Below are 12,793 nucleotides of genomic sequence, written 5' to 3'. Positions count from 1 at the left end.
AATCAATAAAACTATTTTTACAATATTCTAATAATACTTGACACTTTATTCTACCTAAATACACAATTTTGCACACTAGAGTCTAGGGCTTTACCTTCCTCCTCCTCATCATCATCTTCCTCTTCTTCATCTGATTCTTCTTCTTCCTCCTCCTCTTCCTCTTCTTCCTCCATGTCCTCTTGCCCATCATCTTTAGCAGTGTTTTCGGCTGTTGAGGATTTATCTTCATTCTTGGAGTCAACAGCCATCTTCATCTCTTCACTTTCAGACTCACTTCCAGAGTAGGACAACGACGTGCTGGGTTTCCCCTTAGCACCTTTCTTCACTCTCTCTTCCTCCATATCCTCTTCATGTATTCAAGTCCAAGAGTTCGGCAGATTCAATCTGGGCTGAATTGATTCATCTGCAAGTAAACATGAACAAATATTTCCTAAAATCAATACAAAATGAACATTTGAAAATGACCCCCAAATTTCTTTTTAATCAACATTATTTAGGCTTCTTTTTAAATTATACAAAAATAAAGATTGACTTTGTTTTTTCCATTCGTTAGCTTTTCTCCCAATATCATAAGTCGATTATATCTTCTGTGTATCAATTATTATATTAAACTTGAACAGAACAGCATGTTTATGTCAGCTTACAAAGATAAAAATCTAAGTTGGAATGATACTAAGCTCTATATCTAGAATCCTTATTCTAATTTTGATCAAAATCCATTAAATGATTTTTATTCTAGAATATATGTGAAATTTAAGACTTAACGAATCTTAAATTTAAATTCAGAGATTCTTCATTAATTAGTGTCTAATGACTATTGATCAAATTTAATGCAAATCTGAAATATTTGAACTTTTAAATGAGAGGTTGCGCTCAAATTAAGCTCACCAAAAATCCTTTCAGATACTTCCAAAAAACTGAAATTTGAGGTATATTTCTCAATTTCTAATACCTATTGTTAAAATTTAACAAAAATCAGAAGTATCTGAAAGTTCACAAAAGGCTTTCACTCCTTTGCATAAAACTAAATATAAAAAAAATTACATACCGTTACATATTTCAAATCTTAAAATGATTAGTTCATTTATTTTGTTAATGTTTTTTTTTCACCCCAAACAAAGCACAGTGCCACTAAGTTGTAAGAGGTTACTATTTGTGACCAGATTTGCAGGGAGGGAGTTGGACAGCAAGACCTGCATGTCAGTACAGTCAAGGAAGTAGGAACCTGGGAGGGAATTCCAAAGTCTAGGAATTCGAGGGAAGAAGCTATTTGAGTAGAAGGCTTTTACGGCATCTACAGTGTAGGGTGGGATTTTGCTGCTTGTCTGGTTTGTCAGGAGTATTTACGTCAAGGGAGTACTAGTGCTGCGAGTTTGTCCAAGCAGTAACCATTAAAGTACTTGTAAAACAGGCACAGGGGTGCCATATTACAGTGATGGGACAGAGGTTGGAGTTTAGCAGACAGTGCGGAACCTATTAGGTTGATGACTCTTTTTTGAACACCATCTAAGAGCGAAAGACTAGTGGCAGGTGCACCAGCCCAAATATGACAACAATATTCCATACATGGGCGAATAGTGGCTTTGTAGAGATGCAGGATACTCTCAGGTAGTAGTTTCCTAGCACGGTAGAGAGAGCCCAGCAGCCTCAATGTATTTGTTTCAATTCGTGTTGTTTGTGAATGTTAAACATAATCCTACGCACAAAAATCAGAAATATATAAACATATTACACATACATTTCTATATGAAGTTAATATTTTTGCCTCTTAAGGCTTTTTCTGATATACTTTAATCACACAAAATACATGCTAAAATTATTTTAGTTCTGGGATTGAGTTATGTTTGAAAAGAATTGTTTTAATTAGTCATAATTTATAACTGAACAAGTCATCCACCTCCCTCTCAGCTATCTACATACTATGTTGATTTTAAAATTCCTAATGTCTGAGAATTTAAAGAGACTTTTTTCTGCATCATCAGGTAATGTACACGTTTGTACACACTGCAAACAAGTGTATAAATTACAATAAAATAATGAGTCTCTTTACTTCTATATAAGAATAATATTTCTATATAATAATATAGCAGTAACAAGACTTATTTTAATCATGCAAGATGTCTTAACATGTCACGGTTCATAAATTTCAAGTAAAATCAAAATACGTGGTAATGACTCCATAGGTGGCTAGTATTTTTGATGTTAAAATAATTTGTACATCAATTTTATCTTAAAAGGATTTTAAAAATCAATATTAGTTAAGCATCATTAATTAAAACATTACCATCTATTTTCTTCTAAACAACCGATTTCATTCACTTCCGCAATAATTTGAATATATTAAATGATTACTACAATATTGTATAGATTTTACAAGAATCCTCACAAAAGCAGAAAGAATTTTTTTGAAAGAACATCTCTGCATAATTTAATCTTACGTCACCAATATCCTAAGTAGAGGAAGTATTTCTGCTCATTGGATGCATTGAAATTTGAAAAATATAACAGTTCAGAGACTACTCAAAATGCTGTTCTTTTATTTTTAAATAAACATTTATTTCAATTCTAATTTTCGATTCATATAAGAATTTTCATCAAGAAACTATAAATAGCTTATTTATTTACAGACTATTATCCTCATCTCCTAGGAATGCTGAGTCTTAACTGTATCCTCACAATTACTGCTTTCCATAGTTTTTGTCATAGTGAGACAACAACTATGGAAGGCAGTAATTACTGAGGATAAGTCAAGAGACTCAGCATTCCTATCCCATCGCGGTTTACAACCTGATGAAGGCCAGAGGAATAGTTTGCTGAAACATTGTAAAACAACAACTATAAGATACAAATGTATAAATTGCTTATCTCAAAAAGGATTCTAATAAAATACCTTATTTTATGTGGATTACCGTCATTTACATGTAGTTTTGTATTCTTATTGAAAGATAGAGATTTTTATGCCCAATTCTAGTGTCTTTGTGATACTGATAGAAAAAAAATCTGTATTTTTCTGTTGAAGACTCTTATAGGAGTCGAAAATTAGAATTTAAATAAATGTTCATTAAAAAAAAAAAAAAAAAATTACCATTTTGATTGGTCTCTGAACGGTTACATTTTAAAATAATATCCTATTTTGAAAGTACAAGTTTATACTTGTCTTTAGTAAAGTTGTTTTTTTATGATTTTATATATATATATATATATATATATATATATATATATATATATATATATCTCCATACTTACACTGTACATATATTTATGTAGGTGTGTCATACTCTGATTATATGAGAAAATTGTCTACATTTTTATGATGTTAACAATTAAGAACATTATAAAATATAGATTTCTTTTTAAATATTTAAAATATTAAATTTTCACACCAAAGTAGATGTGGTGTGTAAACAGTGAAAGGAGTGTCATTTTTTAGTGACTTTTTTTTTTTTTTTTTTTTTTACTTCACCTGAAACCAGACCTACTGTCAATAATCAAGCCAGCGTAGTCTTAGTGTAAAATACAGTAAATCACGAAAAATCTAAGCATATAGATATCAAATATCACTTCATAAGAAATTAAGTAAAAAAAAAAATCCATTATTGTAAATTACATAGCATCAGAACAAAATATTGCCAATATATTCACAAAAAAATTGAAACGCTTTGCCTCTAAGCGTGTCGGAATCTGACTATGTTTTCACAAGCCCAGATATATATATATAAGTGAACGTGTCTGTGTGTGTGTGTGTGTGTGTGTGTGTGTGTGTGTACATTTCCCTACACAATAACTCTGTCAATTTTTAGTTTACAGACTCGAAATTTGATATACAGCGTACTGAGATTTGGAAAAATCGATGTGATTGGTTTTTGGCCAGAAATTTGGCGATTAAGGGGTCAAAGTTCAACGATTTGACCTTTGAGAACTTTACCAAACTCCTCCGACAATTTTGGGTCTACGCACTTGAAATTTTAGATATAGTTTCCTTGGACATGGATCTAACTTAATAACTTGATTTGAACCCAAAACAATAAATTTTAAGGGGTCATAATAGGGTTTTTTTTTTTTTTAAATTTACCTCTGCGGTCTCTTCCAAATTACTCAGACAATTTCTGGTCTAAATATTTGAAATTTTACATAAAGGGTATTCAGAGATAGGGCAAGCTTTTTCATCAGTTTGGGTCAAAAATTTTTAGTTACCAATATATAAATGTATGTATGTATGTTTGCATGTCTGCCTTAAACTTTCAATAGAGGCGACATATTTTTCTTTGACATTGAACAAAATTAAAAAATGGCTTCCTTTTTTTACATGTGCTCAAATTTTAAGATCCAAATGACTTCTGTTTTTATTTTACATAATTAAATATATATATATATATATATATTTTTTTTTTTAACAATTAAAAATGAACCGTAAGACTTCCTCATTATATAAAAAAAGGGGTGGTGGTGCAATATTTCTTTTTCATAAGGAGATATATTCCCTCAAACTTGGGAAATTCTATTTATAAACGCTGCTGCTAGGACTGACGAATCAAATTAATTCACATTTTGCTATCAACCAATCAGAAACCAGAATTGTTCCATAAAAATTAAACCTTTTAGTATCGCAGCACATAATTTTTTTGTGTCAACATGAGAAGGCTCTTTTGCTCTTTGGCTGAATTATCTTCATCTCCAGGACTTTTATAGAATAACTACCCATCAGAAACTCTTCTGAAATAAAACATGGCTTCCAATTGAAGACTTACTGTGACTGATATGATTGTTATAAGTTGTCATATTAGCATTGTTACTTTGTAAAATCTTGGCAATTTTTCATTCTTCTATTTCAGCATGCATACTTTATGATTGTAGATGAATAAAGCCTTATTAATTGGTTTTCGTTCATTTTCCATGTTCCGAATCGTTACAATTTATTCATCTCCCGTGTTCTGAATCGTTACAATTTATTCATCTCCCGTGTTCCGAATCGTTACAATTTATTCATCTTCCGTGTTCCGAATCGTTACAATTTATTCATCTTCCGTGTTCCGAATCGTTACAATTTATTCATCTTCCGTGTTCCGAATCGTTACAATTTATTCATCTTCCGTGTTCCGAATCGTTACAATTTATTCATCTTCCGTGTTCCGAATCGTTACAATTTATTAATTTAGAATATAATCCAAAATGAACCAATTTCTGAAGCCAGTGTTTTGATGGTAATCCTTCAGCGCCTGATTCCGCAGACCATAGGGCACATTGTCTGTGTACATTCAACAACTTCCTGAGATCAATCGACTGTCCACCAACTAGTAAACTAGACTTTCTTACCAATTACATCTTCCATCCAGTGCAAAAGTTATTAGCAAATTGTGACTCATATGAATCAGCCATCGCTAAACTCCAGTCTCTTTTCGTAAATTCCTCTAAAATTGTTCATTCTAGACATCTTTTGGCAACTTCTAGGCAGGAGCCTGGTGAAATGATTGATGATTTTTTGCAGAAGCTAGATTCACTTACTGCAGATTATCACTTTGTGGCAGTAACAGTCGAAGAAGATTGTGACCAAGCACTTCATGATGCCCTCGTTCTCATACAATTTAACAACGACTCTTAGAAAGGACACTCAATTTGAAAGATGCTTCTGACTTAGCTTGTTCTTTAGAAACAACCCAGAAACAAGCCGAATCTTATATCAACCTTACACCATGTGGTGCCATTGCCGAACCATCAATGACTTGTGAGGTTTCTTGTACTTCTGAAAATGTTTCAGCTGCAGCTGAGGAAAAATGTTTCTTTTGCCGTAATCAACGACATCCACAAATTAAATGCTCCACTCGTGATGCAGTCTGTAGAAGCTGCGGCAAGAGTGGCCATTTCTAATTAGTCTGCCGATCAAATCACTTTCCTAAGAAGGTGACTTCTGCTTGTGAATCATCAATCACACCCGTTGTAACCACTGCATTACCTGATTGTCTGTTGAAAGCCACGATTAAACTTTCAGTGAATGGAATAATTCTGGAGGCTCTGGTGGATACTGGTAGCTCAGAAAGCTTTATATCATAGAACATCATCCATAAGTACAACAGGCCGACACAAACTTCTCACAGCCTTATCAAACAGTACATTAGGTCACTGCTATGCGACATTAGCATATGAAAGGTTTACCTACCACATTTAAAACTTTTAGCCGCTTTTTTCTATTTACTCAGATGTCTTACTTGGCCATGACTTTCTCAAACTACACTCAAAGGTAGAAATACCTTTAGGGGTCACAGAGATTCCATTTCTGTATTCACCGTAATGGCGTCCAGTCTTGTTTCTCCACCACTATTCGAACATGTATCGCCTGGTTACAAGCCTATTGCTACCAAATCCAGAAAACACTCCCCGATCCATCAGCAGTTTATACAATTTGAAATTCATGACCTTCTAAAAGATGGCGTTATCAAACCCTCTCGCTCTTCCTGGAGAGCATAAGTTCTAGTAACCACTAACAATCGATACAAGAAGCATCTTGTCACTGACTATAGTCATACCATCAACTGGTCCACATACCTTGATGCTTATCCTTTACCAAGAACTGATGAACTAGTAGTGAAGAAAAAAAAAAAATCCCTCGCTATTCCGTTCTTACTGCCCCGAACTTGCAGAATGCATATCATATGCCAATATAAGAAGAGAAGAAATTCACAACTTTCGAAGCCTGTGGAAATCTATATCAATTCTGCTATATTAAATGGTATATCATGTTTCCAACGATCGATAGACAATCTAATAAAACACAAGAAGGTTTGCATATGTTGATAACATCACTATATGCCGCTGCAATTTGATGGAACATGATGAAAACTTTAATCGTTTCTTAGATGTTGCCAGGAAGTACAGCATAAGTTTCAATAAGAACAAGAACATTATGCGAACTGAGATAGTCACCCTTTTATGGTATGGAGAGTCATTTGGAGCTGTAAAACCAAATTCTAAACGCTTCCATGCCTTGAGATATCTACCTCCAGCACAAGATGATAAATCACAACAGCGAGTTGTCAAAATGTTTTCATATTATGCTCAACAGATTCCTCATTTCTCAGATAAAATTCAACGGCTAGCACAAAACCAAGTCTTCCTTTTACCTGATTTCACCAACCTCAAAGAACTCGAGCAGGCCTTACTTACAACAATTGATCCCAACATACCCCTTACCATAGAAACCGATGCTTCAGATGTTGCCCTGGTTGCCACTCTCAATCAGAACGACCACCCAGTTCCTTTCTTTTTCTGATCTCTTTCAGTCAGCGAGCAACATGCCATCATTGAAGCAGTTCGTAAATGACGTCACTACTTTACCGGTTCTGCCTTTAAACTCATTACAGACCAACACTCCGTAGCTTTCATGCATGACCTAAAACACTCAAGCAAAATAAAGAATGAGAAGGTAGAATATTGGAGAATCCAACTATCAGCCTTTACATTTGATGTAATATATTGTCCAGAGAAAGATAATGCAGCCGCAGACACATTTTCTTGAGCAGTTTGCTCCTCAACTAATTGAACAAGTCTACGAGACCTACATGTTTTATTGTGTCATCCAAGTGTTACATGAAAGTCTCATTTTTTATGTCTGCGTAACCTCCCTTACCCCATTGATGATGTTTGATGAACTATTGGGAGCTGTTCCGTTTGCGAAGAATTAAAACCGTGATTTTTTTCATCCCACTAATTTTAGGCTTGTAAAAACGACACAACCATTTGAACGCCTAAGTGTTGACTTTACGAATATTCACACTTCCCCTTTGCCTTTCCTTGTCAAGATACGTCATCACAGTCATAAATTGTTTCTGTCAGCTATTTTCACTGTTTGGCATGCCTTCCTTTATTCACTGACAGAGGTCCATGATTCCTTTCAATAGAACTAACAGATTTTTTGCATAGAAAGGGAATAGCAACGAGCCATGTAGGGAAGTAACCAGGTAAAACAACTCTTGCGAATCAGTTTTGCATGATGCCTTGAATTCCATTCGTTCATTACTGTGTAATGCCACTAACGCTGCATCTCATGAGCGAATATTTCAGTATAATCGGAAATCAACATCTGTTATTTCTCTTCCCAGTTGGCTTTTGAATCCAAATTCAGTCCTGATAAAATATAACATACAGTCATCTAAGTATAAACCCTTTGTCAACGAAGTTGATTTATTAGAATGCAACCCTCAATATGTTCATGTTAGACTTCCAACTGGAAGGGAGGAAACAGTGTCGCTGCGTCAACTTGCCCCAAAACCACAAAATGTAGCACTGTTATCTCACCAGAAACTCCATTTTGGATTAGATTTTAGACGAATAAATTGTAATGATTCGGAACACGGAAGATGAATTGTAATGATTCGGAACATGGAAAATGGTAACATTTAATTCTATTAAAACTAAGTTTCTTTACTTTAACAACTATAAAAACAACCTCTCATCCACCGATTGTTATAAGAAATACCATCCTACCCGAGAGCCCATTTTTTAAACTCCTCGGCTTAACATTTACAGACAACACGAACTGGAACAAATACATTTAGATAATTGCCAAGGCTGCTGCAAAGAAGGTGGGCTCCTTTTACCATGCTAGAAATTACTCATACCAGAGAGCATCCTATATCTTTACAAAGCCACAATTCGCCCATGCATGGAGTATTGTTGCCACATCTGGGCTGAAGCATCTACCACTAGTCTATCACTCATAGACAGGGTCCAAAAAAGAGCGTCAAATCAAATAGGTCACACATTATCGGTCAAGCTATAATCTCGGTCCTATCACAACAATCTTGCATCCCTGTGTCTGTTTTACAAGTACTGTAAATGAAATGTGCTGTGATGAACTCATAGCACTTGTACCTCCTCAATGTACATACACCAAACTAAACTGACAAACTGCAAAATCCCACCCCCTTTACTGTTGAAGTCCCTAGATGCCAAAAAGCCTTTTACTCTAATAGATTTTTCTCTTGGACTTGGACTTTGAAATTCACTCCCTGTTTCTTGCTTCCCTAATTGCACTAACATGCAGAAGTTTAAATGTAATGTGAATAGACATCTCACTGCTCAACTCCCCACCGGCCCCCGTTAGACACGATCCCAAATAGTAGGTCCTTAAGTTCCAAGTGGCAATATGCCTGATTTAGGTTGAAAATGATCAAATTATATATATAATCAAAAGTGAAAATGTGTATGTGAGGACAACTCAACAATTTTTTGCGCTACAAATTTGAAATTTGGTATATAGGGTATTCAGACATGTGGAAAACTTTAATTGGTTTTCATCCAGAAAAAAGGGCTGCTAAGGGGTCAAAAGTGAAGGAAAAGAGGAAGGGAGGGTCATCGGATTTTTATCTGTTTATCAACTGTTTCATGAATGCACATGCGTAAATTGTTCACATGACAGTTTCCTTATGTTAATAAGTAGGTTTGAAAACACTTTAAAGACCGTGTCAAACAGGCTGAATGGTTATCATACATGACTCATTGTCTTTAGGTTTTGGTTTCAATCTCAGCTAGAGTATTGTATTTTTTTTTACTTACACAGAAAAAACATACTCGCATGCACATGCCTCAGTTACTGTATGAATTAAAATATAATATTTATGCATATTTTATGACCAAGCAATGCTGGACAGCCTTCTAGTAATTTAATAAGATCACCAAAATGATTTTCATCCTCCATTTTATAAAGGAATGTTCTATTTCAGAAATTAACAATGATACACTTTATATTTTTTTTATATTTCAGAATTATCAATGGCAGGCCCTATAATTACACAACATACAGAAGAAACACAATTACTGTAATTATAAATGGTCATTTTAAAATACATAATAAAAACATTTAGATATCAATATAACTTAATCATCATTAATTACCTATTTTCTTTTAAAAATATATTTATATCGTAACAATTGATTTCATTTATTTTGCGTTCAATACAGCAATATGTATTTTTACAAGACTGGTCACAAAAGCAAAAACTATTTTGAATATTTCACTCATCTCACTTTTAGATATCTGTGTATTTCTCTAGCCCTCTTTTATTCTACGTTGACATTTTTTCTGCTGACACAAACATGATTCTGAACTAGTTATAATAAAAGAAAAATAAACTTAAATATACATTCACCAGAGATCAAATTGATGCACATGGTTTAGAGTCAGAATGTTTTTTTTTTACTTTTTCATTCTATCAGGCAAACATTAAAAAAAACAAAAAAAAACACTGAAATGATGTCAAACAGTCAGGTGTTGATGACTATCGTTTGCTTTTATATTGAACCAGTTACCATATTTGAAGAAACAGAGAGAGAATTATTCTTTTCAAATTATTTTTTAGTCATAAATCCAGACAACGTGCAATGGGTAACTCTAAAATCATACTAGGCCTTCAAACTTGGGAATAAAAAAAAGGAATTGAGCTAACTTTTTTTTTATCACACTAAAATGTATTTCTCTTTAAACAATGATCAACTATATATTCCAATGGTTATTTATTGCTACTTTACATCAAGCAAGCAGAAACAATTCTCACACACACACATATATATATACACACACACAGTGTATCCCAAAAATAAGTACACCCCTCACATTTCTGCAGATAAAGTATATCTCTTCATGTGACAACAATGACAAAATGACACTTTGACACAATGAAAAATAGTCTGTATGCAGCTTATATAACAGAGTCAATTTATTTTCGCCTCAAAATAACTAAAAATATAACCATTAAAAAACTAAACCACTGATAACAAAAGTGAGTACTTAGAGAAAGTTGTCAATATTAATATACACCATGTCAACTGTCAATATTTTGCATGGTCACCATCATTATCCAGAACTGCCTTTACTCTCATGGGTATGGATTTTACCAGAGCTTCACAGGTAGCCACTGGAATGCTCTTTCACTCCTCCATGACCACATCACAGAGCTGACGCTGGCAGATATATTAGACTTGCACACCTTCACTCTTTGATTAAGTTTGGAAACATGCTTAGCCAGTCCATCACCTTTACCCTCAGCCTCTTCAGTAAAGCAGTGGTCATCTTGGAAGTGTGTTTGGGGTCAATGTCATGCTGGAACATTGTCCCACAACCCAGTTTCTAGAGGGAGGGGATCATGCTCTGCTGCAGTATTTCACAGTACATATTGGAGTTCATGTTTCCCCTCAATGAAATGTAACTCTCCAACACCTGCAGAATCAGACCATGGCATTCCCACCACCACGCTTGACAGTAAGCATGACACACTTATCTTTGTACTCCTCACCTGGTCGCCGCCACACATGCTTGAAGCTATTTGAAGCAAACAAATTACTTATCTCATCAGACCATAAGACATGGTTCTAGTAATTCATGTGCCTTGTTGACATATCTTCAGCAAACTGTTTGTGGACTTTTTTGTGTATAGTCTTTAGAGGTTTCCTCTTGGGGTGACAGCCATGCATACCAATTTGATGCAGAATGCGGCGTATGGTCTGAGTACTAACAGCCCACCTCTTCAATCTATGCAGCAATGCTGACAGCACTATGTCAATCTTTCAAAGAAAGCATTTGGATGTGACGCTCAGTTTTTTTGGACGACCTACCAGAGGCCTGTTCTGAGTGAACCCTGCTCTTTTAAAACACTGGATGATCTTATATATAGTGGTTTAAAAAGTTAAAAAAATAAATAAATAACTTGGGTGCCATCAGCTAGAATTTAAACCAAAACATTTAGTTGTTATTGTTTGAACTATCGTAAGCTGGATAAGAAAATGCTAAAATTTAATCAACTTTAACATATAAATATATATCTGTGCATGCATCCAAGAGCACTAAGTCGACTTACACCTGCCACGTTCCAGTTTTTTTTAATTTTAACCCCCTTTGTAGCTATTCTTACTGGTTAAGACCAAATTGAATTTGTTCAAAATCACCTATATATCAAGTTTCAAGTCTGTAGATCAAAAACTAACAGAAGTTTGGTAGAGACCATTCTGCAGACAAGGTCACTTTCCACTGAGTGTGAAAACAATTCTCCTATAAAAAAAAAACGTATTTTCAGTCATCAGCATCAATCATAAAAAAACATAAATTAATGAATACTTTCAGTTAAAATACAATATATTTTCATTCACTTCAAGTAGAAGTTACAATACCTCAGTCAGTAGTAAACACTTACTACAAACAATGGGAGGTCCAAGTTTCAAATCTTGCTCCATCTTACACAACAGTAATTTTGAAATGACGTGTGTGTGTGTGTGTGTGTGTGTTAGGGAGAGAGGTGTGTAATGTGAAGTGAGGATAGATTGTTTGGAAGATAAGAATGAATATATTGTTTTGTACTTTTATTCATTAAAATCTCTATCTTTGATAAAGTTTTTATGTGAGGTATAAACTGTTTTCAATGTTTTTGTAGAGAGATATGCTTGCTCTTTTCCCTTTCATATGGTGTCGAGATTATGCTCTGTAGACATCTGCTGATGTAAGCATGGATTGGGGGGGGGTCCACCATTATAAGAAATTCAGGTCATCCAACAAAAACAATAACAGACATGGATTATACAGATGACCTTGCCTTGTCAGACACGATTGATGGGACCAGCAAACTTCATCTTACTGAAGCAGCAGCCAGTAAGATGGATGTCTACATTAATGCAAAACGAAATTAAGCTGAAAAGCAGCAATAATATCTAGTGAGCAGAGACATGGACAGTCATAATGTGGAAGTTCTTCTGACAATTTTAAGAGACTTTTGAGTCAGGATGAGATCTGTCTGGCTTTATGGCTTGACAG

General features: G+C 34.4%; 1 protein-coding gene across 3 annotated transcripts in view; it reads right to left on the bottom strand.

The window, feature by feature from the left end:
- LOC145259044 (uncharacterized) overlaps positions 1-12,793 on the bottom strand; it is a 78,891-nt gene that overhangs the window by 56,831 nt on the left and 9,267 nt on the right. For 2 of the 3 annotated variants that reach the window (XM_080116674.1, XM_080116684.1), the window contains exon 2: positions 95-403. In XM_080116674.1, the coding sequence (XP_079972800.1) occupies positions 95-341 (247 nt within the window). In that variant the 5' untranslated portion in view covers positions 342-403. Of the gene's footprint in view, positions 1-94; positions 404-11,934; positions 12,038-12,793 lie in introns of those variants that run through there. The other variant, XM_080116678.1, reaches the window with a different exon arrangement.

This window comes from Euprymna scolopes, chromosome 3 (genome assembly GCF_053919585.1).
Source record: "Euprymna scolopes isolate OS-2025 chromosome 3, ASM5391958v1, whole genome shotgun sequence".
Taxonomy (NCBI): Eukaryota; Metazoa; Mollusca; class Cephalopoda; order Sepiida; family Sepiolidae; genus Euprymna; species Euprymna scolopes.
Note: the sequence above shows the minus strand (reverse complement) of the source record. Positions and strands in the feature narration are given on the sequence as shown.